This window comes from Struthio camelus, chromosome 14 (assembly GCF_040807025.1).
Source record: "Struthio camelus isolate bStrCam1 chromosome 14, bStrCam1.hap1, whole genome shotgun sequence".
Classification (NCBI taxonomy): domain Eukaryota; kingdom Metazoa; phylum Chordata; class Aves; order Struthioniformes; family Struthionidae; genus Struthio; species Struthio camelus.
Window position 1 is genome coordinate 822,425 of NC_090955.1, and position 26,952 is coordinate 849,376.

Consider the following 26,952-nt stretch of genomic DNA (forward strand, 5'->3'; position numbering starts at 1 on the left):
GGGTACCAGCAGTGCAGTGACCCGTGCCAGCTGCATGGCCCAGCTCCGTCTGCGTCCCTGGCCTGGGTGGAGGCAGTTGCCACATCACTAACCCTCTATTTCAGTGCCAGGAGAGAAAGTCAAGCTGATTCAGGCAACAAAGCAAAATTTAGGTTGACCCAAAGGCACGTCAAGGAAAAGTCCCTGCCTCCCTAAGGGGAGGTCCCCATGTCCCTGGGGAGGTCCGGTGTCCCCAAGGTCCCTGTGTGCCCAGGGGGAAGTCCCCTGTTCCCTGGGGGGCCTGTGCCCCAGGGGAAGGTCCTGTGTCCCCAAGGGAGGTCCCCGTGTCCCTGGCAGGGTCCCATGTCCCCAATGCCCAGTGTCCGCAGGGAGGCCCCGTGTCCCCAGTGTTCTTGTGTCCCCAGGGGTAGGTCCCCGTGTCCCCAGGGTCCCCGTGACTCCAATGTCCCCGTGTCCGGGGGAAGGTCCCGGCGCCGCCGCGGCCTCGCGGGCCCGCCTGGGCCGACGTCGCCGGGCGGGTGCTGGCAGCGCCCCGTGGGCCCCGGGGCTCCGGCGCCGGCCGGCTGGGCGGGGGGGGGGAGGCGCCGCGCTCCCGGGGGCCCCGGCCGCGCCGGGCCGCTCCCGCCGAGCCCGCCGCCGGCCCACAGTGCCCCGCGCGGCCCGCCCCCGCCCGCCGCGGTCCCACAATCCCTGGCGCGGCGCGGCGCCGCCCTCTCTCGGCGGCCCCGGAGCGGACGGCGCCATCGCGGACCCGGTGAGTCGCCATCCGCGGCCATCGGCGGCCCCCGGCGGCCGGGCGGCGCCCCGCGCCCTCCGCGGCACCGGGCCGCAGGGCCCGGCGGTTTCCTGGCGGCGGCGGCGGCGGGGGCTCGGAGGGGCCGGGGCGGGGCGGGCTGCGGGGCCGGCGGCGGCCCGAGGAGCGCTGATCGGGACCGGGGGGGGCAGCGACGCGGGAGGCCGCGGGATTGCGGCGGGGCCCCTGGCTGCTGCCAGCCCCGTGCCCCGTGCCCCGTGCTCGGCTCTCCGGTTGTTCCGGCTCGCGAGGGCTCCTCAGCTGTTCCGGCGGGAAGGTGACGGCTTGCGAGTACCGCGGGTAAGGGCAGCGATGTTGGACGTGGCCGAGCGAGGCGCGACCTCCCAGGATCGCATCTGGAGAGCTTGCAGTGCTCTTCCAGCTTCGGAAGCGGGAGGGAAAGACACTGCAGAGGAATACCCATTCCCTTGCTGGCTTTAAAAGTGGCTAGTGAGTGGAAGATAGTCTGCTACAGGTATGACTGCGATAACAGACCACCGCTGTGTTGTATTTCTTTCCTCACGCTTGCGCTGTTTTTCTTAGGCACCATGCCTGCCCTCAGACCTCTGGTGAAACCTAAAATCGTCAAGAAGAGGACCAAGAAGTTTATCCGCCATCAGTCTGATCGCTATGTCAAGATCAAGGTAGAAAGTGCTTTGAAATTAACCAGAAAATGAATTCTGGGAAAATGAAACATGGTTGCTCTTAGGATTTATGTGATGCATTAGCGCATAAAGATCAAGCATTTGCAATAACGGACCATGTTACAACAGCATGGTGGGATGGATCCTTTGGGAGGGATCTGGTTTTGACGGGAGCAGTTTCCTCAGTGCAGGCGCTTTCAGACTGCTTTGTTTTCAGAACTGGGTATTAAGTACTTCCTGTGTTTCTGCAGCGCAACTGGCGTAAACCAAGAGGTATCGACAACAGGGTTCGCAGGAGGTTCAAGGGTCAGATCTTGATGCCAAACATTGGCTATGGGAGCAATAAGAAGACGAAGCACATGCTGCCCACAGGCTTCAGGAAGTTTCTGGTCCACAACGTCAAAGAACTTGAGGTGCTTATGATGAGTAACAAGTAAGTTCACAGACCTCTTTAAGTACTCCACTTACTTGTTTGGGACCGTTGCTGGTGGGCGCGCGGTCTGCCTTGGCTCTGTGCTGCCGCCGCTAGATGCGCCAGCTCCCGTCTTAATGGGACAAAAAAAGGCAGTGTGGAGCCTTGAGGGGGCAGAACTGTGGGCAGAAGACCAGGGAAGCGTTTGCCCCGAAGAACAGGAAGGTCTTGTTGGTTTCCTTCATGCTTCTGTGCTGCAGGGGGTTATCTTCTGCGGCAGTGCAGTTGCGTACAGGTGACTTCCCAGGGGCTGGCAGGCTTGGACGTTTTGGCTAACATGCTATGTTAATATGTTAAAACCAGTGGTAACAGCATTATACCTCCATCTTGCTAAAACAATGGTCAGAACTGTTGTTTCATATCTGTTAACACGTAGGTCTAGATCTACTTACAGCAATCTGCTTGTAGCACTTCATTCTTTCAAAGGAAAGGGGTAGGAGCAATGATTTGGGGGGGGGCACCCCATTAAAAACTCTCTCTTCTGTCTCTTCGTTTGCAAGAAAATGAACAGAGTGGTAGAGCTGAGTCGGGTATGGGAATATGAAGCATGTGGTCATCTTTTTGGGTGCAGCAGAACTTGCATATTCTGCTGCTTCTGACCCCTGACAACAGGGCACCTCCTGGATGACTTGTCTACTCTGCTGCCAGAACACTGGTTTGAGGTAAGCTTGACACCCATGATCTATTTCCAATAGGTCATACTGCGCAGAGATTGCCCACAACGTGTCTTCTAAGAACCGGAAGATAATTGTGGAGAGAGCAGCTCAGCTTGCAATCAAGATCACCAATCCAAATGCCAGATTGCGCAGTGAAGAAAACGAATAAACTGGCTTCTACAGCTGAGATGTATTTAATAAAGAGTAAAAACAAACTGTAGTGAATTGTTTTGAATCGCCAAAGGCAAAGACTGCTTTTGCACCTGTTTGCAACCAGGGCAGCAGCTCTCCTGAAGAGCTCTGCAGGCAGCAGTGTGGAAATCCAGTTGCAACCTCTGTTTTGTGCCTGACTGCCTAACATTAGACTTAAAGCAGTGCACTTCATTCAGTATCTTTTGCTCTGATTCAGGTGCTTGTTTCCTTTTAGACATGCTGCCAAAAACCCTTAAGAAAGCGGGACTAGGGCTATATCCCAGGGTGATTAGTCTACTTCAGGGACCGAAGGCTTAGTAAAGCCTAAGGCAAGTCAGCTCATCTGTCTTTCCCTTGTTCTGTAAGCCACTGGCAGCCATTTGTAATTTCAGTGTGATCATTAAGGAATTCAGGAACGCACGCAGCTTCATACATACAGTTTATTTTTTTTGGATACCACTCGAACAGAACAGATGCTCTTTCACACTGCACTATAAATAGTTTTCACATCAACCACTCTGTCAAAAACGGAGAAAAATGAAAGCTTATTACAAATCCATGGCTACAAGAAGGGTGTCATGGTGGCCTCATGCTCTAATTTGCTGTTACATTCGCTCATGTCTCTTAAAAGGCTTTTTTCCCCCTGTGCAAAGCAGAATTTGAACAAGGCAGCCACGTTAGGGTAAGGTTTTAAATTATAAAAGTTAGCGTGGAGTGCTTGTATTCTTACAATGCTAGTTAATTACCTTCACCTGTTTTAGTGTTATGACACTAGGATATTGAATACCAGCTTTCTTGGAAAAAAAAAATGTGTTTTTTGTTTCATGACTGAAGTTCAGAATAGATCAGTGCTTTGGTGTGTGACTGTGTGCAGGTGGCTGCTTGTGCACTAGAAACACTGAGCTGCTCAAAAGGGAGCAGCCACCCCCTTGTTGAATGTAAAGAAAAATTCAGTGGCAAAGTAGTTCCTGTAATGCAATCAAGACAATCTCTTTTGGAAGACAGCTGAGTGAGGTATTTTGCACAGTCAAAACTGTAATAATGGCAGTTAAGCATGACTGAAAGGTTTTTTTTTTAATCACCCTAACTCCACAGAAATACTAAAATATCAATATCACACCTTCTGTGAATTTAGGCCTACATGGAACATTCTAAATGCAGCTTAGCTAGTTCTTCAGCCCGGTCTCTTTTTTAAAATTGGGATGAGATGCTCATCACCAATTAAAGACATGACTTACAATTTTTAGCCATGTTATTTAGTGAAACAATAGAAACATTCTTCAGACAATTTGGGGTAGAAAGTGCATGTGCAGTGGCTTAAAAAAAAAAAAAAACACACACCTTTACAACTACTTTTCTTTGTACTGCAGTAGGGAAGCATTGCAGGAAATGGTCTCATTTTTTCCTAAAACCATGTTAAGTTTAGATTGCCTTGTATGCCCTTTAATAACTTGCTGACAAATGAATATACTCTCATTTTTCATTCCATTCCCTACATAAGGGCATACTTTTCCTGGACTCATGGATCTTGTTACAATTCAGTGAGACATCCGACTCCTGCATGTGCAGCTGGAACCAGTCACTTTCTCATATCAGCACGCAATGACTTGCAGTGGCTGTTGCGGTTGAGACCAGCTCGATGACATTCTTCCTTAGCCTGGCTATGAAGGATCTGTTACATTAACGCATTATGAGGATAGGAAGGCGATGGGAGTAAACAGGAGAATCTTAACTCATGTCCATTGATTCTGTGGTGGATAAGGAGGCAGAATCCTTCTGAATGCTTTCAAAAAGTGATGCCATTTCAGGATTGGCTCTGATTTGAGAGGAAAATTCAGCCATCACTGGACTTTTCTCTACTTCAGGGATTGTTAGGAGAGCAGCTACCGCTCTCATTGCTGAGCGCTTCAATTCATCCTGCTTTTCAAACTCCTGTTTCACTGAACCAGCTTTTACCTAAAAATCCAAAGCAGCACGTTCAGCTAGGGTTCAGAAAAGGCACAAAGAATCAGACGCACCAGCAGACACAGAAACAAGCAAGTTATTTTCTAATCAAGGACTTGGGGAGCGGGCTGCTCAGAAGCAATAACCAGAGCAAAGGCCAACGGCATAGATGACTTTTTTTTGGCAGATTCCACCCCGATGTGCCATATTTCCTATGTGATCTTACCTTTGTGGAGCAGGTTGCCCGGAGGGGCTCGATCAGTCGCTCGAGCCTTTGCAGAACCGCGTTAGGACAGAGCGTGGACAGGCGAGCCAACATTATGAAAGTCAGCATCTAGACAAAGGAAAAAATAAAACGGCCTTGCTTCGCAACACCCTCCGATCCTGAGGCTGAGCACTGATACTGTCTATTGAAGCCCATGCACTGGTGCTCCCTTTTGTTTCCATGCTGCTCCCATGGTGCTTGTTTCACAGCATCGGTACCGGAATGTTTTTCTTTCCTTCGCGCTTAGGGTTTTATAACAGTTTTGGTATTATTAGAAATGCACCCGTTTAGAAACCAACATACACCAGTTGCCTGTTTGGACTCTGGTCCCAGGTGTATATGATGTCATCCTCCAAAATGTCCGTAAAATATGACAGCTTGTGAGAGAAATAGCTGCATTCACCATAGGGATTGGGCCACTGTTGAACCCACTTCTAAGTGGATATAAATCACGCAGTGTAAAAAGGATGTAGTGCTTCCTATTAAGCTAGGAGACCATCAACAATGCTAATTTTTTTTAAGATAACATTGCTGGCCATACAGGGCAAGTGGCAGTGTGTCAAATGTTTTAGACTTTGGTAAATTTCCTATAAAAAAAGCTACACAAGAGTTGTATTTTCAAGGCCATCAGAGTCGAACTACAGCTGGAAAAGGTTTTGGTGAAAGGCTGCAGCAGTGGCAGAGAATGGGAAAGCAGCATGGCAGGGACACTTTATGCTGTCAGCTCAGTTCAAGCCCAGGTTCCCAAAGAAGTAACATCAGTTACTTCCACTACTCTCCAACAGCTAAGGCAAAAGCATCTACCCGAATGTCGTAATGATCCTTCAGTCCATCTTCTACGTGGTTCAGGTACTCATAGATATCCAGCCGGTCAAGACAGCTTTCCAAGAGCGTATACATGCATTCAAAAGCAGCTTTCCTCACATCAAGGCCGTCATCGACTGTGTGCTTGAATGGCCCCATTTCTACCTTAAACAAGAAAAGAAAATGCAGCTGGTCACCTAACAGCAGACAGGGTAACCACTTCATGCCTCATGTTCTTCTCCCCCGACCCTGCTGAGCCCAGCCAGTTCCAGCCTCTGCTCACAAAGGCATCAATCACATGCACTCCCTTCAGCTTCACACGCACTGAGCCACTGCTTACTGCACTCGAGCCAAACTAATGACATACCTCCCGGATGAGTTCCCTTCTGACCTTCGTCTCATTATACAAGCTGGGCAGAACGGCATTTAGCAAATCTCGGATTAAAGAAGGTTTGTTGTGAGCAGCAGAATTAAACATAGCTAAAGCCACACGTCGAACATTCAGGTCTGGATCCTGAAGAGTTTTTAAAAAGTCACCTTTGGGATAAGAACAGCCAATCAGTCCTACTGCAGCGTTTTAACAGTCCTTCAAGAAGCACTTGCTCATTAACCAAGAACACCACAATGTATTTCAGGGAGCTTGAACATGAAAGTGTCTATGGCAAAGTAACTCTAGGGGCACAGTCTAACAGACATTAGAGATGCTTTCCCTCCCTTCATTTGGGATATAGTAAGTGGAAGAAACGTGACCTTTCTGCGTTCGGTCACAGAACAAACAGCACGATTCTAGCTATCACGGACCTCATCCTAAAGCCAAATTAGAAGCCTCAGTATTCAAGAAAGTCTTTTTCCTAATTGCTCTGATTCCATTTCTCTGAAACAGGAGGCCCAGTTTTGTACAATAGATGCAAGATGCAGGCTCCCTAGGTATCAGGCTGTTTTAACATAGTATATTCTTTTCAAGATCCTTGTCTGTGTGATGCTTGAATCATAAGTTTAAAAGCAGGGGGAATTTATGCTCCCTAAAAAACTCTGTCACCAATGGCACATGCCTGAGAGCAAAGTATCAGACCATTTAACACGGACTCACAATGACAATGTTGGGCTTCTATCCCAAAAAGCAGAAAAACACAAATGAAAACTAACTGGATTGGATTAGGTTCACATAGGTGTCAAAAATCCCTAGAGATCTGCTAATGATGTCTGATGCCTAATGTTCCCAGCTCACACCGCTACTTCTCTCAGCCCACCTATGCAGCCTTTCAGGAGAGCATCAATAGGCTGAGGCTGGTCTGCAATTGTGAATTTGATTGCAGTTACGACCGTGCTCCGGGCATGTGGAGAGCCTGCAATGGACATTTAAAAAAAACAGTGAAAGGTCAGAAGACAAAATCATTGCTGTAGCTTTAAAGTACTTAACCTGCTCTCGTTTATACTAGACATGTAACGAAGAGAGAAGAGAACGGAGGATTTGTCGTAACAACTTCCTTGCGCGTTTAAATCCTAATCCGGCACAATCTCTGCATGCGGTAGCTGCTTCTAACACCCTCCTCTGCCCCATGCAACCTGGTTCTCCTTTGAAACCCCTTCTCAAAGAGCCCTCTTGTTTCCTTCTCATCTCTGCAGCCTGGCTTTGCTCCCTGTTGTACCCACCAGCAGTCTACAAGAGGATTTACCGGGAAAACAATGCATTTCTAGGGCACTTTCACCACTGCCCTTCCCATTACCTGACGACAGCTGTTTTTTCAGTCGGGGCAGTAACTCAGAAGGGTTCACCAAAGTCAGTTTCCCTAAACATTCGGCCACCACATTGCGCGTCCCTTCCTCTGTGCACTCACAGTGCTTAAAAAGCAAAGCCCAGATATCCTCCACATAAGGTTTGAGGCCATCCGCCGGGGAGGAGCTGATGACTTCTTTTAGAGAGTGCAGCAGGAGGTACTGTCTCTTGGGCTGGCTTCCAATCTCTTTCAGCATGAAGGGAAGATACTCCTTAAGGTTCCCAACGCTGACGTTCCCCAAGGCATAGGAAGCAGCAGATTTCACCTCTTCGCTGGGGGAAGTGAACGCTTCCAGAATGACTGTTTTGAGCTCTTTCTGTGCACTGAGGTTCATGGTGCGTCCCATCTCTGCCAGTGAAAGGAAGGCTAGCACTTTAACAGCAGAGCTGGATTTGGGGTTTTTCACATCCTGGATAAACTGGTTCACTACCCCAGGGGCTTCTTTTGGGCAGGCTGAGGAAAGGGCTGCCACACACTTTGCGACAGAGTAATAGGCCTGTTTGTGTAATGTCACTGATGCCCCAGCTGAACCCGAGGAGTATATAGGTGCAGTCAGGTGCTTCAGCAGCTCCGAGTAACCCATGGTGGCCGTCTTTGTCAGAACCAGAGCCTGGAAGAAATCTATGATAGCGTTCAGCGCCCCTCCCTGCAGCAAAGCTGAGTGGACAAGTTGAAAGATTTCAGCAAGAACCAAACCGCTGATCTTAGAGATGGAGGATGGATAAACCTTAGCTAAAGTAGTAAGGAACATGATAGCCACCTGGGAAACATGCATGTCATTCTCACTAATTAAAGCAGGGACCTCTGTTAGGACTGACTCTATCATGGCAGGCTTGAGGCTGTCACTGTAGTTCTTCACCAGGATATCCAGAGCAGTCAGAGTGCTCAGTTTCAAGGCACGTTGATTCTTTCTCAGGAAGGAAGCTAAAATGGGGAAACCTTCTCCCAGAATGGGTCTTACGTCTATTTTAAGTGGAGAACTAGCAATTAAAGTTAATGCTTTGACTGTTGTCAATCTAGTGATTTCATTTTTGAGCCTCTCCAGAAATATCTTCAAGGTTGGCTGGAGATCAGTGCTTAAATGGTCTCCCAGATTGCAAATGATTTGTCCCATGCATGAGATAGCTCGCTCTTTCACTTCCTGATCAATATCAGCTGCTTTCAGTCGCTTCAGAGTACCAGAGAAAATGTCTTTCACGTAGGGCTTGGCGTCAAAAGTGCAAGATTTATCCAAAGGTCTGATAACTTTCACAAGTTGCTGAGTGACCAGTAAAGCTTCTGAAGTGATCTTATAAAAGGGGTCCCCAATACAGGTCACAACTGGAGGTAGCAGGGTTTTTATATGAGGATGAAATACCTCTGGTCGGTGGTTGCAAAGAAGGACGTGAAGGAAAGACAGTGTATCAATCCTCATGTTGGAGGAGCTGGATTTATCAGCTAAGGAGAAAATAATACCTGTGCAGAGGAGACAAGAAAGATTGCTGTCTTATTTCTTCAAGGGACTTTATAATAACCCCTCCCCCCCACCCCCAGTCTTAAGTAGCTGGACACAATTGGAAACTCTTTTCTTTCCTCTTCCCCACCCAGAAGATACATACCATTAAACAAGAGTTACCACCCTTGCAGTCTTTCTGCTTTCAAGGAAGTGCCAATTCAGACATAACTGTTTGTAGCAGCCCTGGATGGCTGGCTACAAAAACTTTATAGAAGGTTGATTAGAAAAGTCATCTTGGTTTGAGACAAGGAAGAATTGTTAGTAAAGTGCAAACAAATATGACAAAACGGCATGAAATTAAGACAGAGAAAATCTAGTCTGAACACGAGGCACTCCAGGCAGCAGGAATGCCTGCCTTCCTTCTGTGAGAAGTTTAAAAAAAAAAAACAAACCCAAAAAACAGCAGCAGAGGCTCTAATGTTCATCTCTTTTTAGAACACCTCTTAGTGCTGTTAGGAACATAACTACATAACTGTAGACCATTAAAGATGGGCTGCCTTTATAGAAAGGATGTACTTCCACATCCAATTTCTATGGGCATATTTATGTTTTTCAGTAGACTGATCAGAAACATTTACAACAGTCCCGCTTGCCACTCCCAAAGTCATGCACTGACTGGCCTGGCCTGAATGCGCTGGTTTGAATATTAGCACATAAGAGGGAGGTGCACAGATCGGACCCAGGGAAAATCACAGGAGACTTTTTATATATTTACTGTACAGACACATCAAGAACCAAGGCAGGACCTTAGTATTACAAGCCATTCAGCAGTCTGGGATGCTTCATGAACCTACAGGCAGGGGAAGCTCATGAAAAAATGGGGGAATGCATCAGTCAATACAAGAAAATTTTAAAATGTTATAATAGAAAAACGTCACTAACGTGTTCCTGATCTCAGCAGGTTAGGAGCATAATTCCTGCCAATTTCAATGCAAGCAGAAGCAGGCCTGCCTAAACCCATCTTGTCAGGGAACCGTGGAAATGAACTTGAAATACTTATTCTGGCTTTCAGTGAGATAAATAGACATGGATAAAACCAGGACATGCAGGGAAGGAGCATACACATTATCAGTGATATGAACGAATTAAGCCAACCCCGCTCCTGCATCCCCAGCCCACAGACAAGCTTTACCAGGCACTAGCGCAGGGATGTGATCTGCCAGGCAGCCAGGAAGAACATTGGCCAGTTCTGTCAGGAGGCTGAAACAGCCTTGTCGTGATTTGATGCTCTTTTCTTTGAGCTGCTTGTGCAAGGCCCTGACAATGTTGGGAACCTGCAATTTGGAAAAAGCAAATGGGAAAGAAACACATCAGTCATCCCAGCCTCTCAGGCACAGAGCTGTGCTACCAAAGCAGCTTGTTCAGCTGAGCCAGAGGCACTAATGATACAGCAAAAGAACTGATAGGGAGCCAGCAAGAAACAGTCCAGTCGTTCATTGGAGAACAGTTTAGGGATACATTACAGGAGAGTGCACTTTTCTTAAGAAAAGATTTTTCTTTTCTTTCAAATTCTACAACCAGACCCCTATGCAACCCTTTCTGAAGTCAGTGTGATCTTCTAATAAGGAAGCTTAAAGAATTGCACCAAAATTATCAGACCATGACACAGTGCAGTGCAGGGGGGGATGCACAATTGGCCGGTCCAGTTTCATCAGACCTCAGCAAAGGACAGGAGCAAACAGGGAGCACTGCTGGTAAAGAAGTTAGTTTTATGATTTCTTTCCGGTTTACTATCTAAAGACTCTGCCCCATCACTGTATTTAAACTAGGCCACCCTGCACAGTTTCAGTGAAATCAAAAAACAAATCTAATTAAGGGCTGAGGTGCAAGTTATTTAAACACATTTATCTCATACATCTAGAAGATTTATCAGTTATGCAATTATCTTTTGGAAGGGATTTTAAGCTCCTCCTGCTTCAAGGCACTGACCAGTCACTAGCAGCATTAGCCAGAAAAAGCTTCTCTCATCGGCACAGTATTCAATAACAACGCTGTTTCCAACATTGCTTTCATCTTCTTCTAAAACGTCTTGTACAGACCATGACTGCAGTGAGGATCCTGGACAGAGCCCTGATCAGCACGTGCGGCTAAATCATCCTGACTGTACCCCTCCAGCATATTTCTGAATTAAATCAGTGCATCAGTAAAAACTGCTTCCAACATTTGCTTTCATTCGATCAGCAGTGGTGTGCAGACTCTGTACACAGCCATGCAAGCTATTCTGGAACCAACTGGCTGTTCTCCCAAAACGAACAGAGTTGCACGCTCTGGTACCCCTGCCGGTTGGATCCAACCCTTACTGAGCTTCCAATGGCTCAAGCCTGTTACGTTTATACCATGATTTATTCAATTAGTTCTTGAGCAGCAGCTGGAGCAACTGTCAGGCAACAGACCGGAATTATACATAAAGGCTAACGTCCCTCATACACAGCCTGCAAACACGTTTCAGAGACTAACCAGGGGCCAGCGTAGATTATACCTTAGGGCTTTCTCCACGGGAATGGTGGGAGGAAAGCGGTCAACTGTTACCCCAGAGGATTTAGTCCCCACTGGTTGCGTCTCCAATGGCTCCTTTAACCCGCTCTCTTCTCAGGCTTAGCTACTAGCCACATTCATTGGTGGCACGATAACTATTTCTTCTCGTTGCTCTTTGATTTAATCCAGTCCACCATCTCCTCACGCACCTGGTTCTGAAGCATTGTGAGGGGAACATCATCTTTGCCAGTGGCATCTGAAGCATGCAGCCAACTCTGGATGGGCAGTGTTTGCTTCAGCAAGGAGATATAAGCACTGAAGATGTCAGCTTTGACATTCTCCTCCCTCTCTTTGAATCTGCTTATCAAAACTGGGGAAAGGGTTTTGTAGAAGTCCTGAAGGAGGTCGTGCCTGGTGCTGACAATGGCCTCCAGGCACTTCGCTGCAGACCTGCGGACTTTCCAACTGATGTCATCATCATCGCTGTACTCATCGTCGCTTTCTGCAAAGGAGTCAAGGGGAAGCGAGGTACATTGTTACAAGAAGACCAGAGCTAGAGGATCACTTGATGCCTCGGAGTTTCCCTCTTCAGATACTGACCCGACAAACATGCCGGTAACAGAGGACACACATATCTGGAAACATTAGGGGTGGGCTATTCTGGACAATTTCTACAGATATCATTATGCGTTAGGACAGTTGCATTAGGACGAGTCAGGGCTGCCCCGGGCTGATGTGAGCTCCTTCTGTCCCTAGTAAAAGCTGATGGAGAATAAACCTTAGTGTTACTACACCTACTGGGAGGGCCACTTCAGCGCAGGCATCAAGGCTTTTCTTTGAAGGGGGAAATGAGGTTCCCAGATGTTAAATCCAGAAATATTTAAATACTTGTCTTAGCAATCCCTGAATGGCACAAAAAAGCATAACAATTTGCAATGTTATCAGCAGCACATTTAACACATCCTCCAGAAAGCTGGCCAACCGCTTACCCCAATTAGTATGAAAGTAAACAAAAATGCCTTTCTTCAAGGGACCTGTCCTAACTTCCACTCCCCAGCTGCCGCACTTTGTGCGGCTACAAAGTGGAGACGGTACGAAATACTGTCTATAGCTAACAGGCATCAAATGTACCCCTCCTATCTGACCAAGGCTCGATATCTACCTCAAACTCAACATGATTCTGAAAACAAACAAGAGACCACTTCTGAAGACAGTATCAAATTACCTTCACTGATGCCCGAGATGCTTTCAACGGTGGCACTTTGTTTCAAATGTTTAGGCTTGTAGCTTTGCTCTTTTATGTTATAAAGTAGTACAAAATAGCTACTTATTAAAAATATAGTCATGTGCCTACAACGTTTATAGGATGTGTTAAGTTGCACTGAAACTGGTACATCTAAATTGCAGCCTTTCATTTAAAATAGCAGTTAAGCATGTATCTCTTCCTGCAGAAAAAAGCAACCAACCTCACAGAGGCAAAAGTATAGCTTCTGTGGCCTCTAGGTGACTACAAAGATGAGCTCTGGCTGCCTGTTGTTTTCAGGGACAGTGTGTACGCATGGAAAATAGCCTAGTAGATGGAGAGACAAGAGGAATCATCACAGAAACCAAGAAAAAGCTCCAGCCTAACAAATCAGCATGTTTCTGTCAAACCCAGGCAGGGATGCTGGCTGGGACAACCTGGAAGCAAGGAAGTACTGCTTGTTTGCCTGATGTCGCCTGCAATTAGGGAAACAGGAGTTTGTCCGTTTATGAAAATAAGCAAGATCACATCAAAGAAACTCCTGATTCCCTTTCCAACTCCTCTTCTAACCAGAATAAACTACAAATATTGGCTAGTTGCCAGAGTTAAAAAAGTAACATTGTGTGGCACCCCAGTAGATGTAGCAGGAGGGGCAGGTAATTGTTTAACTGCAATTTCTGGATTTGCCTGTAATATCTTTTCAAGAAACATCATTTTGTCAGGACCCCAATAAGGAGCTGCTTCACTCCCCTATGCCAGATGGGCTAGAGCTAAACTATCCAGACAGACAGGAATTTGCGTTACAGCTGCATTCAAACCATTGGTTCCACCAGCAGAAGTCCAGACCAGACAAAGAGCAACAGAGAATGACACAGCTCATGCCTCCCTGTAGAGGGGCTGTTGCCCAGGCATATAAAATCAACTACTCAGAGCAGGGGTCTGAGGTCTGCCCGGCAGGCTGCAAGCAGCACAGGCATTTTGGGGAGCATGAGCTTGGGCAGCGTTTCTGACAATCAAGATGGCAAAGCAGCTGCTTCTCAGGATTTCCAGGCATTAAACCTGGCTGGTTGCTGGATGTGCTCTAAGAGACACCTGCAGTCAGCAGGGACAGGAAAGGCACTGCTTTCTTGGTCTAGCTCTCTGCTAAGCTACTTCATAGCCTAAGTTTCAATGTTTCCCCTGCTGCTTTGGGCAAGCAGAGATCTGAAAAGCTTGTCAGAAAAAAAATAAAACTAACAAAATCAGAATTACTGTTGGGACTTTGCACATACAGCTGTGTTACTACCATCGCTAAATTAAAACAATCCATTTAAGAGAATTAACTGTCTTAACATGGATCTGAACGGGGATAGGTAAACGTAACACCATAGAGGCAGAGAGAGAGAGCAGGAAGGGTAGAAGCGTTAACCCAGCGTTCTGCTGAGCACAGTCAACCTCACAAGCAGGCACCTTGCTCTTCATCCTCCCCATTTTCAGTTTCCATCATCTCTTCCTCTTCCTCCTCCTCATTATCATAGTTGTAGTTTGGGTCAAAGGTGATGTACTTTAAGCACAACCCCATCACATTAGCGATATGAGGGTCAATTTCCTTTGGGCACCTATCAAGACAAATAAAAATCCTAAGAGTTAATAATCCTAAGAGTTACAAAATAAGCAGTTTCAAATATCCAAATAACATAATTCATCTCAAAAGAATCCCAGAACGCTTCACAAACTGTTTACACATTTTGGTAACAAGCTAAACCAGAGCTGCTCCTTCCCTCAGTGCATGAAGTAACATCACGTTCCCCCAGAGAGGATGCGATAATTTCTACAAGGAAGGAAAAAGAAGAGAAAAAAAAAGCGTTTGCCATCTAGTTCAATCCTCTCCTCACAGAAGAAAACCTCAGCAGCTCTGCAGGGCTTCTTCCTCAAAGCAAGCACTGAAATTCTGACCAAATGACTGGAGAGCTGCCGCTCAGCAACAATTCTACCTGACCCCCCCTTCCTCCCACTCCCTCCAGGCACCAGGAGCAAGATAGTTCCCTCTTGCTGAGGGATTCTACAAGGACAAGGAAAACTTACGCTCCTGCAAAACCAATACAGAAACATACTCTCATATGTTGAGGTAAAATAGCTCATATACTCAAGCCCAATCCTGCATGTAAAAAAGAGATTTCATTCCTGAACTGTCTTTTCCCCACAGGAATACATGTAGAAAAACATTCAACCCTGGACGCTGAATGCATAGATATTTACAACAGGAGGACACAGAGGCACAGGAAGGTGCATAAGTGTTCCTCTAGAACACACACCTTCTCACAAAAGACTCAAAGGCCTGAAAGCAGTACTCCCTCAGCTCGTCGTCTTCCACGTTACAGTACTGAACAATCAGAGGAATTATCTTCTCCAGATGTTCTCCTGGGAAGGACAAAGTAAGCAGCAGTGAAAATCATTCCAGCTTTCACCTATCTAAGCAGCTAACAGCTTAGCCATCTGCCACTTCTGTGTTGTGCCCTGCAGCGCATTTCTCCCCTAGGCCTTATAGGGAGGAGCCAGCAGCCCAAAGACTAGGTTAGCAGGGATTTTCAGCGTTTAGCCCCCTCCCCCTGCCCCCAGCACCTTGTTGTCTTTCCAGTCATGGAAAGAGAGCTGTGAGTGGAAATCTTGTAGGACCCAAGCTCAGCTCCAGCAAATCTTTTAGGCAAATTACACAATATGCTGCCTCTCCCTTTCTCCTCACATTTAAAATGGAGTGAATCTGCTGACATATTTCACAGAGGCATTAAGATTAGGGGAGCGCTGCAAGACCTTAAGATAAAAGGTACTACAGAACGGCAGCCAGAGAGTTAGTTCAGTGTCTCCTGCTTTCCAAGTGGAGATCAGAGAGCCAGATCAGGACCCCAGAGGGAATCACAAAGCACAAGCCACTGACACATCAGGAACAGGGTGAATACGCTTTTTTTACCGCTAAAATGAGCTGCTTTAAAATGTGTTTACATTTGCCAGCATCGCTTCAAGCTACTCATCCTACCTATGCGGTGCCCAGCCTGCCTACTGATGCCAGCAATACACTGGATGTAAGTCCTGGTGGTAGAAGTAGACTCGTTCCTCTTCAGCTCAGCAAGCAGATGCTCGGTGAGCTCTGAGAAGATGTTCCCGCTGCAGGTCAAGACAAGATGACCCAAGGCAATGATGGCCCTTTTACGCACTGCCAGCCTGGGGCTTGTCAGCTGAGGAAGGAGGCAGTTCAGGATGGAGGAATGGAAAGAGTAGAGCGTCCCCCCTAGTCTGCAATCAACAGAAGAAGACAGAAGTTGAAAGTCGGATCCCCAGGTAAAAGGCCTCCATTGCCAGCAAAAGGGAAATGAAAAAAATCCTTCAGCTATGAAGACTTCACGCATTTGTGGGGAAAAAGGTCCGAAAACAAAAAAGGGTGTTTTGCTCTGAACACTGACTTGTTATGTACAACAGAGGGAAAGGTTACTTGTCTCTATCATGGAGGAGTTTGATTATGACACTGTCCTTCTGGATGGGCTGGGGTTTTGTTGATAAGGTCCTGTGTGCAGCTGACATATGACACTGTCACTCTGATTTATGTAATAACATAAACAGGCAGCCAGGGGAAAAAAATGCATATGTGATCAGATCACAGGGCTAAAATAAACTTCCCTTCTTCTCCCCCCCCCGTATTTACTTGAACTGAGCTTCTGCAGGATCCTTCACTACTGTTACCGCTATTCCCAAGCGCACAAGAGCTTGACATGTCGTGTCTCATCCCTGCTGGGGAATCTGCTCTGCAGAGGTATTTCCGCAGTGGCAGTCAATCCCAATCCTTTATTTCTGAGTCCTCATAATAAGATTACGGAAATACAGAAATCAAAAGCAAACCCACACAGTGCAGTCCCCTGCAGTACACAGCTGCCAGAAGAAAATCCTTTGGTACCTGCTCAACATATCTGACAGGATGTCAAGTGCCTCCAACTGCACAGATACATCCTCCTGTTTGCCAATGGCTCCTGTCAGCTGGGCTGTGATCTTCTTGCACACATTTGCTGTCATGGTAGAGCCTACAAGGGACACATTTTTCCCTGCTGTCAGTTAAGAAAAAAAATCTTTATACTGCTAAGAACCATTCAATCCCTCCTACGTTAAAAAAAAGAAATCACTGCAGGGAGAGCTGACAAGAAAAGTAGTCAACTAGCGTTTGAGATAGGGCACAGACACTGGAAGCAGCAAGGTATCCCCCCTAGGATGCAATGCATTAACTCTTCGGAAGAAGCTTCTGCTCTTGGAGAGTGCCTTTTACCCTCGAACAGCCTGGCTGTCACAGACAGCTCCCAGGCCCATGCAATGCAGGGAGCAGAGCTGGGTGGGAAGTTTCTTTTTTTTTTTTTCCCCCCTGCTTCTCTCTCTTCATTTTTAATTGGAAAATGTTCAGTTTCAGTGAACCAAAGTTTCTGCCACGGGAACAGTACTTCTGACAGAAACTGTTTTCAGCTCCATGATGAAAGGTAGGGGTAAAACTAGATAAATTTGTCCCAGAACAACATATAACCCAGCTTCAAGGATGTGTTGAGATTACAATTACAGTTTTGAACCTTTATCTCCTACAGTCCAGATGAGTGCCCAGATACAAGTTTAGTCTTCCTGCTGGGATGGGCTTGTCCCAACATTGACCCACCCCTTCAGTGGGTTCAGTGCAAAGCATGAGCAACTTCAGATTCCAAAAAACTTTCAAAGGATGGGACAATTGCTTCCCACACCATTCTGAGCACCGCCTTCCTGATGCAACAGAGACACAGCAGAAGTGGAGCATCCTAGGAGTATCATTAACTGCTAAACTTGCACTGAGAAAGGATCGCCCCTCCGACACACTGTTGGGCTGTTATTTCAAACCTCCCCTTTGCTCCAGTCAGCACCACAGCAAGAGTGAGCACATGGAGTGGGATAAGGGTGAAGGAAGCACACAGGAAGATGTCCAGCCTCTCCATTTTGCAACAAACCCGCACCGTATTTGCTGCTTTCCACCCACACAGAGTGTCAATGCCAACGTCAAGGAGATCTGTTCTGTTGCTACCCTAAAACAGTTTCAGCTCACATGATGAATGTTAAATAAAGACTTCTGAAAGGATGGCTTTCAAGAGCTTAACATTTTGCAGAAATTGAAAGAGGAATTCAGCAAGTATTTGCATACTAATCCCAGGTCTGCTCCGAGGCTAACATCCATGCTGATATCACTGCTACGGCCACCTGCCCTGAATGAACAAAAGATGTATGAGATGGCTGCAGAGGCAGCTAGCTTAAATCTCTGGGCACTTCAGATATCTACTGAAAAGCTGCTCTTGCATTTTTGGGATACTGAGTTCTGCACGCAGCAGAAGCAGATAGGGTGGCTTTGGCACTCTGATGACCCCAACAGGGCTGCAGACAGGAGGAGGTGCAGTGCTGGCACTGCTGAGACCACAGAGGCTAGTGGCATTGCTGAGACCAAACAGCCCTGCCAGGCTGCCTCAACAGCAGTATTTGGACCCAAGCTGAATGCATTGGGACCACTGTACACAGAAAAGGATTTCTGCAAGAATTCAGATGCAGTTTCAGAACAAAGCGTCCTCAGGGTGACCAGCTCAAGCGTTTTCATTCTTTCTCATCTGCTCCCCAAAGGCTGTGACTCCCGATAGCTTTAGTCTGATAAACAAGGACAGACATTTTACCTGTAGAAGCTGGTGGCAGCTCTGAGATGACGGTTTTCAGCCCAATACTGGAGATGTCCCTCAGCTGTTCCTTGTCTGATAACATGTTTGTACACAGCGTATCCACAATGGTTTCCACCTGGTACTCCTTCACTTTGCCAACGAGCGGGCCCAGACTGTAGGAGGAGAAGTTAGTGAGACTGAACAGAAAGCAGGCTGCTTTCCGCCATCAGAAGGGACAGATCAGACTTACTCTTTCTTAAAAGAGCAGCTCAGTCCCAAGTGCCAATATTACCAAAACATCTGTATGGAGTACTGATACCTGGGAGCACATGTTGTGCCCCTAGGCTTGCATACCCTGTATTCTTGCCTCAGTGAACTCTATATCAGACTTTAGGGAGCTTTAGATGAGATTTGCAGGAGGATACTTCACTTAACCTACTGCAAAACATGAAGCCAATTAAGATCTTAGTGGAAGGGGCAGCTCAGAAACCATGACAGAATGACTTAGAACGAGATGGACGATGTTAGAGAGAGTAATGGTAAAATTTACAGCCAGGTTTTGAAAAAACATCCAAAACTGACTTGTAAGAGCAAATGCCAAATGGATTTGCACATGTAAATACAACTACCTACTGCCCTCTACCACATGTCTGAAAACCTCTACTTGAGCCAGGCTCAGAATTACAACAGAGAGAAGACTGGATTTGAGTAACAGCTTCATTTCCCTGCTTTTTTTTTTTTTTGGTAGAAAAAATTTTGGTTAACAACCTACATTTCCTGTTGGTGAGCTTGTATTCAAAATTGTGCATAGAGTGTTTGTCAATATTTACTTGCAATTATTTATTTTTATTTGCAGCTATTTACAAGGTAACTACTTAAAATGTGAAGTTTAAACTGTATTTCAACAAGTTACATGTTACAGCTTTCCTCTCCTAATCAGCTGGACTTAAATCTTTGAATTACGCTAATGAATTCAAAATGCATTTATTTTCCATGAATACTGTGTACCCCTGACAAATTACTGTTTCACAAACAGTAAATCTAGTTGCTAGAATATTCATAAGAAATGAACACAGATGAGCGGAAACATCACATTGCACGGGAAATTCAATCTTTCTGTTTTAATAAACATCCATGGAAAATGGAAACATCCACGCTGAGCCCAATTCCAACCCTGACAACATATCGCTATTCAACAGGTAAAGTGACCTTGCTCGTAGCTCCATGACCGACAGAGATCCATACCCTCCTCTCCCACCAAGGGTCTGCCTAGCTGGAGAACTGGGGCCCTAGACCTTGTACCTTGTAGATTAATACCACCAGGTAATATTTTGTGCTCAAATTAGAAAATTAGTTTGGTAGGATTTAGGCCTGAAAAGAGGTTCCTGACAGGTGCTACAGGTATTTTTCCATTTCCCATGGGCTAATACCACTTTGCAGAGCAGTAGCTACCTGCTGTAGCAGTGAGGAGGCTGCACGCTAAGCTCCAGGTCAGGCACGGGATGCTAATCACCGCTTGCTCCCTTCCTTGTGGGGACTTGTCAAAACTGAGTGGCTGAACTGAGATCTTGTCCTTTGCGTTCAGAAAAAAATCTATGAGAACTGAACACTTCCTTTGGATTCATGTGCAGCACATCCATTTTTTCTCAACAGGGTTCTGAAATTTCAAAAATTCCATCATGCTGTTGTTCCAGAGCAAAAAAAAAATTCAAGTAACCAGTTCCCAAAGGTATCAGTTTTTTCCCTCTCTCAGGATGTTATGCACCCAGCCAGGTGAAAATGGAGCGAAGGAAAAGACGAATCTGTCTTTTTTCTTTTCTTTTCTTTTGTTATCCAGAAAAGACAACTGTGACTAGAGTTTTTTTGGCTGGGTATGCTGCATAATACTAGCCATAGCCACTGTTCCCTGGAGACTGTCATCAACACTAGTTGTCCATACAGCCCATAAAGAAAGGATAAAGGGTTCTACAGAGTCCAAAAAGAGACAGAGATACGTAGGACTCTCAGCATACCCTGTTTTCACTGAAGTTTACACACAAGAGAGGTTCTGCTCCTAGAGTCAGTGATAAAAATCTTAAACTTGAGAGCTGAGAAAAATCTTAAACTTGAGAGCTTAAACTTCAGTGAGAGACACTCACTGTCAAAACATAGGCCTTGATGACTTACATTTTGTTAAGAGCTTGTATGAGAAGATATGCTGCTAGCACTTTATAACGTTTACTTCTGGCCACAGTGTAAAAAAAATCTTTCAACAATAGGGCATTTTTTTCCTTCTTTTCCCCCCTCTTCTTTTTGGCATAACTCCAGTAGTGTGAACTCTATGGAACATCTATGAATGGGCACCAGTTTCCTCGCTGGTAGGTCACAACTACTTCTAGCAGCATGCTTAGCAAGCACTGTATGTACAGTTTTTCCCAGAGTTCACAAAACAAACTCACACAAGCACAAAGCTTGTTCTGCAGAAGATTACTCCAAAATTCAACAGTCAGGACAATAATAGCTATTTAGAGTCACAATATCTTCTCTGAAATGTAAAAGTTAGAAAAAGAAACAAAATAATAAGATTTTGTGCAAGTGAAAATGGTTTTCAATCCTACATCTGAAAGTACAGAACAGAAAAGAACCGATTGTTATTCCTGTTTTACAGGCAGGGAGACCAAGGCATAGAGAAGCTGAAGAACTTGTCTAAACTGGGGAAGGGGGAGGAGCGTCCAAAACACAGACCCAGAAACAGGACAGGTTTGCATCTGGATTTCAAATTTAGGAGGTTTTTTGGGTGCAAAGTGTGATTTCAGCTTTCCTCTGAAGAAATAAGACCTTTGTTTTAGACGATAACAATCAACTGCGAGACCTTTCAGTAGCTTCCTAACTTACTCCTGAATCCTTATGTGGGCTGCACAGATCCACGCTTGGGCCTAATTCAACCGTCAGTGTCCTTCAAAGTGTCACACCTCCTCCTTCTTAGAGATACTTGCCACCTGATTGGGAATAACTGACCAGATATTAGCTGTTATAAGTACTTCCTAGGTTATGGACAGAAAACATTACTGGTTTCATTTTGAAACTTACTTTCTAATTATCACATTCTGGATGAATTAGAGATTGCAATGAGTACAGACTTATAGTTGATGCAGCTGTAGATAAATAGACAAAGAAATTTCTCTTTTTTTCAGTGCCCAACAGTTTTTCTTTAAAAATTAGAAGAAACAAGCCCAAACTAGATAGAGACAAGCACAGGGCCAAAACAGCTGGGGAAAAATCACGGTAGTGGGAATGAAAAAGAAAGAGCCAAAGGTCACAGGAAAAGTACAGGGACGGAAGCAGTATAAGATTAAAAAGAAGGGAAGAGGAATAAGATTCACAGTAGGAAAGAATACAGGAACCCAAAGTTGTCTTTAAATGGCCCACCTTTCTGGAGCCCTGTGCGTGAACTGACTCATTCAATTTCATTTCTAGAATGAACACTCCCATTTAGACATGCTGGGGGAAAGAGACAGGAAACAACATGTCAGCAGTAGGATCACTTAATCAGAGGACTCAATAATAGAGGGACCTTCAGCCTTTTCCCTTTGGGTTAAAAAATATTAAAGTGGTCAAAAGTGAAGCAATGGCACAGGCTAAGCCTGGAGACGAAGTAGAAAAACAAGCACATTATAAGCTTTAACAGAAATGCTCTTGAAGAGTAGGATTCAGAATGCCTGGAATTCAAATGCCTTTTCTCAGAGGGTATATATGTCACCAATTTAGCACTGTCTCTAACAAAGACAGGACCACAGGGAAATTCAGCACTGGTTTTAAAAGCCCTCCAAAGCAGAGGAGCTTGGTGTCCAAAATTTTTACCTGGGTTACTCTCTGAAGAAATAAAATCTTAGGCATGTTATTTTCAGTATGGTAAGATTCATAATATAAACACTGAAATGCTTCCAGAGTCACCTACTGCTTCTACAAAGACACCTGTACGTTCACCCTTTCTGAGTATCAACAAAGAAGGAGACTGCAGTGCCCTGCCCGAGAAGGAAAGCCCCTACAAAGGGAGGTTTGAGGAAGGTGCCAGCACTGCAGGGCCAGGCTCCACTCTAATCCACTCTCTGGAGCCTATGACAGTTTCATCACTGCCAAGAAATACGGTAATTACTGCCGAGGCTCTTACCACTTGACAGCAAGGTTCTGTACTTCCCCATTTTTGTCCTCCAGCAATTTCAAAAGCATTTTCACAACTTTTTTCTCGCTGTCTTCATCTAGCTTTATAGAATCTTTCTGCAGTTCCATCATCAGGTCATTGGTGGCCATAAATCTGAAACAACATACAGCAGCAGTGGATTGGCTGATATACATACACAAATGCATTTCCTAGAGATTGGTTGGAGACTGAAACTTGATGAATAGTGCATGTACGAAAAAACACTTCCAAGCAGTAACCTACAGCCCTTTCACAGTATGCTGAAAAATAAGGCAGAAATAATCATTACTATCCTACAAGTGGAAAACTCAGAGGTAACGGCTGAAAAGGACTTAGCTAAGGAAGCTATGAAAATGAGAAATACACATTATTTCCCATTCTCTCCTCCGCTAAAAATACTTGGTAGGGATGGGGTAAACCAAGACTCTAGAATTGTCACTGTGGGATCTCGCCTGTATATTTTGTTTCGGTAACTCCAAATTGAAACGGTTAAGGATGCTAGAAAAATATTTATTTTTCTCCCCAACTGGCCAATTCTTATGAAAACGAGCCTGGGGTCTAAGAACACAACTAGCTCTGTTCTTTCTGGCTTATGTGTATCATTGACAGAATCTTTGTTACTAGCAATCAAATGCAGTAGTCGATTAGACCACTACAACAGGGAGCAGCAAGCAGTTCTGAAACTTGACTACCAATTCCAAGGGTAACGTACACACCAAAACACAGTTTAGCCTACCCTTTTCTGGAAATGATGTTTATATCACTAAAACAAATAAATGCTCAGAACAGCTAAGACAGAGTTGATCTTTCCATGCAGGAGAAGGATGGGATCATGAGATCTGGGCTTCCTCTCCAGTTCCATTTTCTAGAATTGTATGAGTCCAAACATGGAGATGGCCTATCAAGCTAAGAAAATAAGAAAACAAAGTAAACTACGCTTTAAAATTTACCTTGGCTATATTTAGATTTCCATTATTCAGCCCAGTCATAGTTTGTTTATACCCTTCTGCTCCTTGGAGCCTTTCCTAACCTAAACAGTGGTGTCATCCACATACTCAACCTCTTTCCTTACTTAGTTCCCTTCCAGAGGCTTTTTTCTGTTCCACAGAAAAGGTACTAAACATCTTGCTGCACGGACGCACTGCTAATGAAGGACACAACGCTGTGAACGGCACGCAGGCTTTTTTATCACTTGGGTCCAAGACAAATAACAGATGCTGCATCTGCGCTGCAGCTTCTATCGCTGAAAAGACCACTACAAAAGTTATCTTCCTCCAGCATTATGTGCAGCCTTGACCATCTCATTTCCCCCTTTGGATTCTTTGGTGTCCTTTTACTAAGAAGCACTCACCTGCTCTTTATTCCCTATCCACTGTCCAATTAATTACATTCAGATATGATTAACAACATAAGGTAATATTTGGCAGCAAGGACCATTTCTGATTGCACTTTTTTCTCCCATGAGCAAAATCAAGCACTGCATTTATCATTCCAGCTTAGAAAGAAAAACATATCCCAGCTCATTCCTAGTCAATATTATTTTATAATAGGGACAATGTCAAAATCAATATTGAAAAGTTCTAGAAAGTATCTATTTTCCTGGGAGCAGGATCTGTACAAGGTGCTGGTATAGAAGTCTGCGAAAAATTAAGTAGGGTTAACATGTATTAGTTCTGTTCTAATGTTAGTCCAGGCACAGAGATGAACGTCTAAAAGGCAGCACAGAGAAGCTGCTCTATTTTATTTACCAGGTGACACCTCCATTTTAAATTAGGCTCTGATGTAATTCATTCAGCAGTTAAAAGCCCTAATGTGCCAGGGCAACATTTGTATCTTCAAAGTGCAAGCTTGTTCTTCAGTAGTAAGTAGGTACATGGGGAACTAGAGACTGCTGTGGTATTAGATAACCAGCCAGCCATCCAACATGAGAAAAACAGAGCAATTCTGACCTATAATTTTAAGAATATGCAGTCTATTTCTGATTCAGCAAGAGCTATTAAGCTGCACTTTCCGCTCATCATCCGCATAGAAAAAGCATGACCAATTATGGCCACGGACTGAGCAGAAGCTGCCACAGCAACGCATCCAGCTTTCGACTGGCTACCTGCTGCCATCCTGCCCACCGGTCCCTCAGAAACTGGTATACAGATCTATTTATGGGACACAAGCACATGAAACCCAGTCCTGTAACTGAAACACGCCTGGCCACGCAGCAGAAGATAACATGCCCACGCTTAATCGTGTGCTGGGGAGAAATGTCTGTGGAATATCCCTATAAAGTGACAAATGCCCTGTGCTGGGCACATCTTGCGCGGAATATTAACTGCAAATTTCCTGAACAAACTGTTAGTGCAACTACTCCATCATCGACTTCCTTTAAAAGTATCCATTTAGCATGAGAAAAACAGCAGCAGCCTGGGCAGAAGTCACCCTACTTTTCGGGTATCAAGTCTGGCACAACTGTTACCTTCCAGGCTGACATGGAGAACAGCAGAGGCTCGTGGGCAAAATCTTTCATATTTGTTAGTTTGAACTTTTTTTTTTTTTTTAATAGAACACCTTTAATATTAAGCCACTTACCCCAACCCTAAAAAGATGTCTCTTTTTTTCTACTGACATAAACAAAAAGCAATAAAAGCATCTTAGTCCTGTTAGGGAGGCACGGCAACGGCAGTCTTTTCCCGTTGCACAGAAATAGTTCCTAAAGCAGTCTGAATACAGTCAACATCTGCAGCGTCCATCCTCTGGGTGACACAGCCTTCCAGAGCACTGTTTCTAATACACTGAACATCTAACTTCTAGGGGAAAAACAAATGAAGAACTATTTCAGCATTTTTGCTATGATGTTCTTCATTTGCAAACAAATAAGCTTTTAAAGCCTAATCTAGTTATTACTACTTTTGTTCCCCTCTCCACTTTGCTTGCTTATTTGCATTATGCTGCGATACACACAAGGGAGGGGAAAATCATTGGTGTCTCTGCTTTCCTCCCCTCAATCCTGAAAAAAATGCTCGGTTTAAAATATTGCAAAGAAAACAGATGAACGCCTTTGAGAAAAATAATACCATCCATGCCTGCAGTTAAGATTTTAGCTGCCAGCAGGGTTGGGGGGGCACTGTGCCCGCTCCTGATGCGGAGGGTCCCCTCGAGTGCAAAGGACTCCTCCATCGCAGAAGGTACTTCCCAGTGCAGGGGTCCTTCAGGTCAGGGTGCACCCCATGCAACGGGACCCCCGGCGCAACGGGGACCCCCTCAGTGCAGGGTTTTCCCCAATGCAAAGGGTTCCCCCCAACAGAGAGGGTCCCCCAGTACAGACAGCATGCCCCAATGCAGGTGCTCCCCCCCCCCGGAGTAGGGCATATCCCAGCGCAGAGGGGTCTCCAACATGCAGCAGACCCCCCAACACAGGGGGGACCCCGAACACAGGTCCTGACACCCCCAGCGCAGCCAGGACCCTCCAATACAGGTCCTGACCCCCCCAGGGCAGAGGAGACCCCCCAGGGCAGGGGGGACGCCCCCAGGGCAGGTCCTGACCCCCTAGGGTAGGGGAGATCCTCTAATACAGGTCCCGACCCCCCCCCCAGGGCAGGTCCTGACCCCCCAGGGTAGGGGAGATCCTCTAATACAGGTCCCGACCCCCCCCAGGGCAGGTCCTGACCCCCTAGGGTAGGGGAGATCCTCTAATACAGGTCCCGACCCCCCCCAGGGCAGGTCTCGACCCCCCAGGGCAGGTCCTGACCCCCCCCAGGGCAGCTCTCGACCCCCCCCTCAGGGCAGGTCCTGACCCCCCCCCCCAGGGCAGGTCTCGACCCCCCCCCCCAGGGCAGGTCCTGACCCCCCCCAGGGCAGGTCTCGACACCCCCCCCCAGGGCAGGTCCTGACCCCCCCCCCCAGGGCAGGTCTCGACCCCCCCCAGGGCAGGTCCTGACCCCCACAGTGCAGGCCCCGACCCCCCCCAGGGCAGGTCCCGACCCCCCCCAGGGCAGGTCCTGACCCCCCCCAGGGCAGGTCTCGACCCCCCCCCAGGGCAGGTCCGGACCCCCACAGTGCAGGCCCCGACCCCCTCCATACAAGCCGGTCCTGACCTCCCCCCAGAGCAGGGAAGACCCCCCCCCCAAATGCCGGTCCTGACCCCCCGGCGCAGAGGGGGCACCTGAAGTCCTTGTCGGTGGAGGTCATCTTCTCCAGGAGGTTGGAGATGTGGTAGGAGACGCTGCTCATGGCGGCGGTGGAGGTGGCGGCGGCGAGGGGGGTGTCGCGTAAAGATGGCGGCGGCGGCGGCGGCGGCGGCCGGGGGTCTGCCGCGGCCGCGCCGGGGGCGGGGCCCGAGCCGGGG

General features: G+C 46.4%; 2 protein-coding genes and 1 non-coding gene across 10 annotated transcripts; 2 read left to right on the forward strand and 1 right to left on the reverse strand.

The window, feature by feature from the left end:
- The first annotated feature begins 613 nt into the window (after positions 1-613).
- RPL32 (ribosomal protein L32) lies at positions 614-2,780 on the forward strand. Of its 2 annotated transcripts, none has more exons than XM_068907346.1 (4): positions 614-754; positions 1,337-1,437; positions 1,689-1,870; positions 2,605-2,780. In XM_068907346.1, exons 2-4 carry the CDS (start codon positions 1,342-1,344, stop codon positions 2,732-2,734), a joined length of 408 nt encoding a protein of 135 aa, XP_068763447.1. In that variant the 5' UTR covers positions 614-754; positions 1,337-1,341; the 3' UTR covers positions 2,735-2,780. The 2 variants fall into 2 exon arrangements, with proteins under 2 accessions (XP_068763447.1, XP_009679428.1); XM_009681133.2 differs by lacking the exon at positions 614-754 and adding an exon at positions 912-1,093.
- LOC138061022 (small nucleolar RNA SNORA7) lies at positions 1,132-1,270 on the forward strand. The gene has a single exon (XR_011134607.1). It is a non-coding gene; the product is annotated as a small nucleolar RNA SNORA7 (small nucleolar RNA).
- A 403-nt stretch (positions 2,781-3,183) lies between the features above and the next one.
- Positions 3,184-26,937, reverse strand: LOC104148117 (cullin-associated NEDD8-dissociated protein 1-like). Of its 7 annotated transcripts, none has more exons than XR_011134529.1 (15): positions 26,770-26,937; positions 22,587-22,730; positions 18,455-18,609; positions 16,687-16,810; positions 15,775-16,031; positions 15,056-15,161; positions 14,211-14,359; positions 11,728-12,020; positions 10,176-10,317; positions 7,498-9,003; positions 7,021-7,116; positions 6,138-6,307; positions 5,771-5,931; positions 4,928-5,035; positions 3,184-4,713 (listed from the first exon to the last, which is right to left on the reverse strand). XR_011134529.1 is itself a non-coding variant. In XM_068907341.1 (15 exons), exons 1-15 carry the CDS (start codon positions 26,835-26,837, stop codon positions 4,486-4,488), a joined length of 3,711 nt encoding a protein of 1,236 aa, XP_068763442.1. In that variant the 5' UTR covers positions 26,838-26,937; the 3' UTR covers positions 3,184-4,485. The 7 variants fall into 7 exon arrangements, 6 of the variants coding, with proteins under 6 accessions (XP_068763442.1, XP_068763443.1, XP_068763445.1 ...); XM_068907341.1 differs by having other exon boundaries at positions 5,771-5,935; XM_068907342.1 differs by lacking the exon at positions 26,770-26,937 and adding an exon at positions 25,197-25,936 and having other exon boundaries at positions 5,771-5,935.
- Between the last annotated feature and the right edge of the window lie 15 nt (positions 26,938-26,952).

What these genes read in the sequence shown, in the direction of transcription:
- RPL32 (XM_068907346.1), top strand. Translation starts at nt 1,342, where the DNA reads ATGCCTGCCCTCAGACCTCTGGTGAAACCTAAAATCGTCAAGAAGAGG. An exon ending in ATCGCTATGTCAAGATCAAG is followed by an intron (nt 1,438 to 1,688) that starts GTAGAAAGTGCT and finishes GTGTTTCTGCAG; the next exon opens with CGCAACTGGCGTAAACCAAG. An exon ending in GTGCTTATGATGAGTAACAA is followed by an intron (nt 1,871 to 2,604) that starts GTAAGTTCACAG and finishes TATTTCCAATAG; the next exon opens with GTCATACTGCGCAGAGATTG.
- LOC104148117 (XM_068907341.1), bottom strand. Translation starts at nt 26,837, where the DNA reads ATGAGCAGCGTCTCCTACCACATCTCCAACCTCCTGGAGAAGATGACC. An exon ending in GCAGGCTGGGCACCGCATAG is followed by an intron (nt 15,162 to 15,774) that starts GTAGGATGAGTA and finishes TGTCCTTCCCAG; the next exon opens with GAGAACATCTGGAGAAGATA. An exon ending in CATCCCTGCGCTAGTGCCTG is followed by an intron (nt 9,004 to 10,175) that starts GTAAAGCTTGTC and finishes TCCTCTGCACAG; the next exon opens with GTATTATTTTCTCCTTAGCT.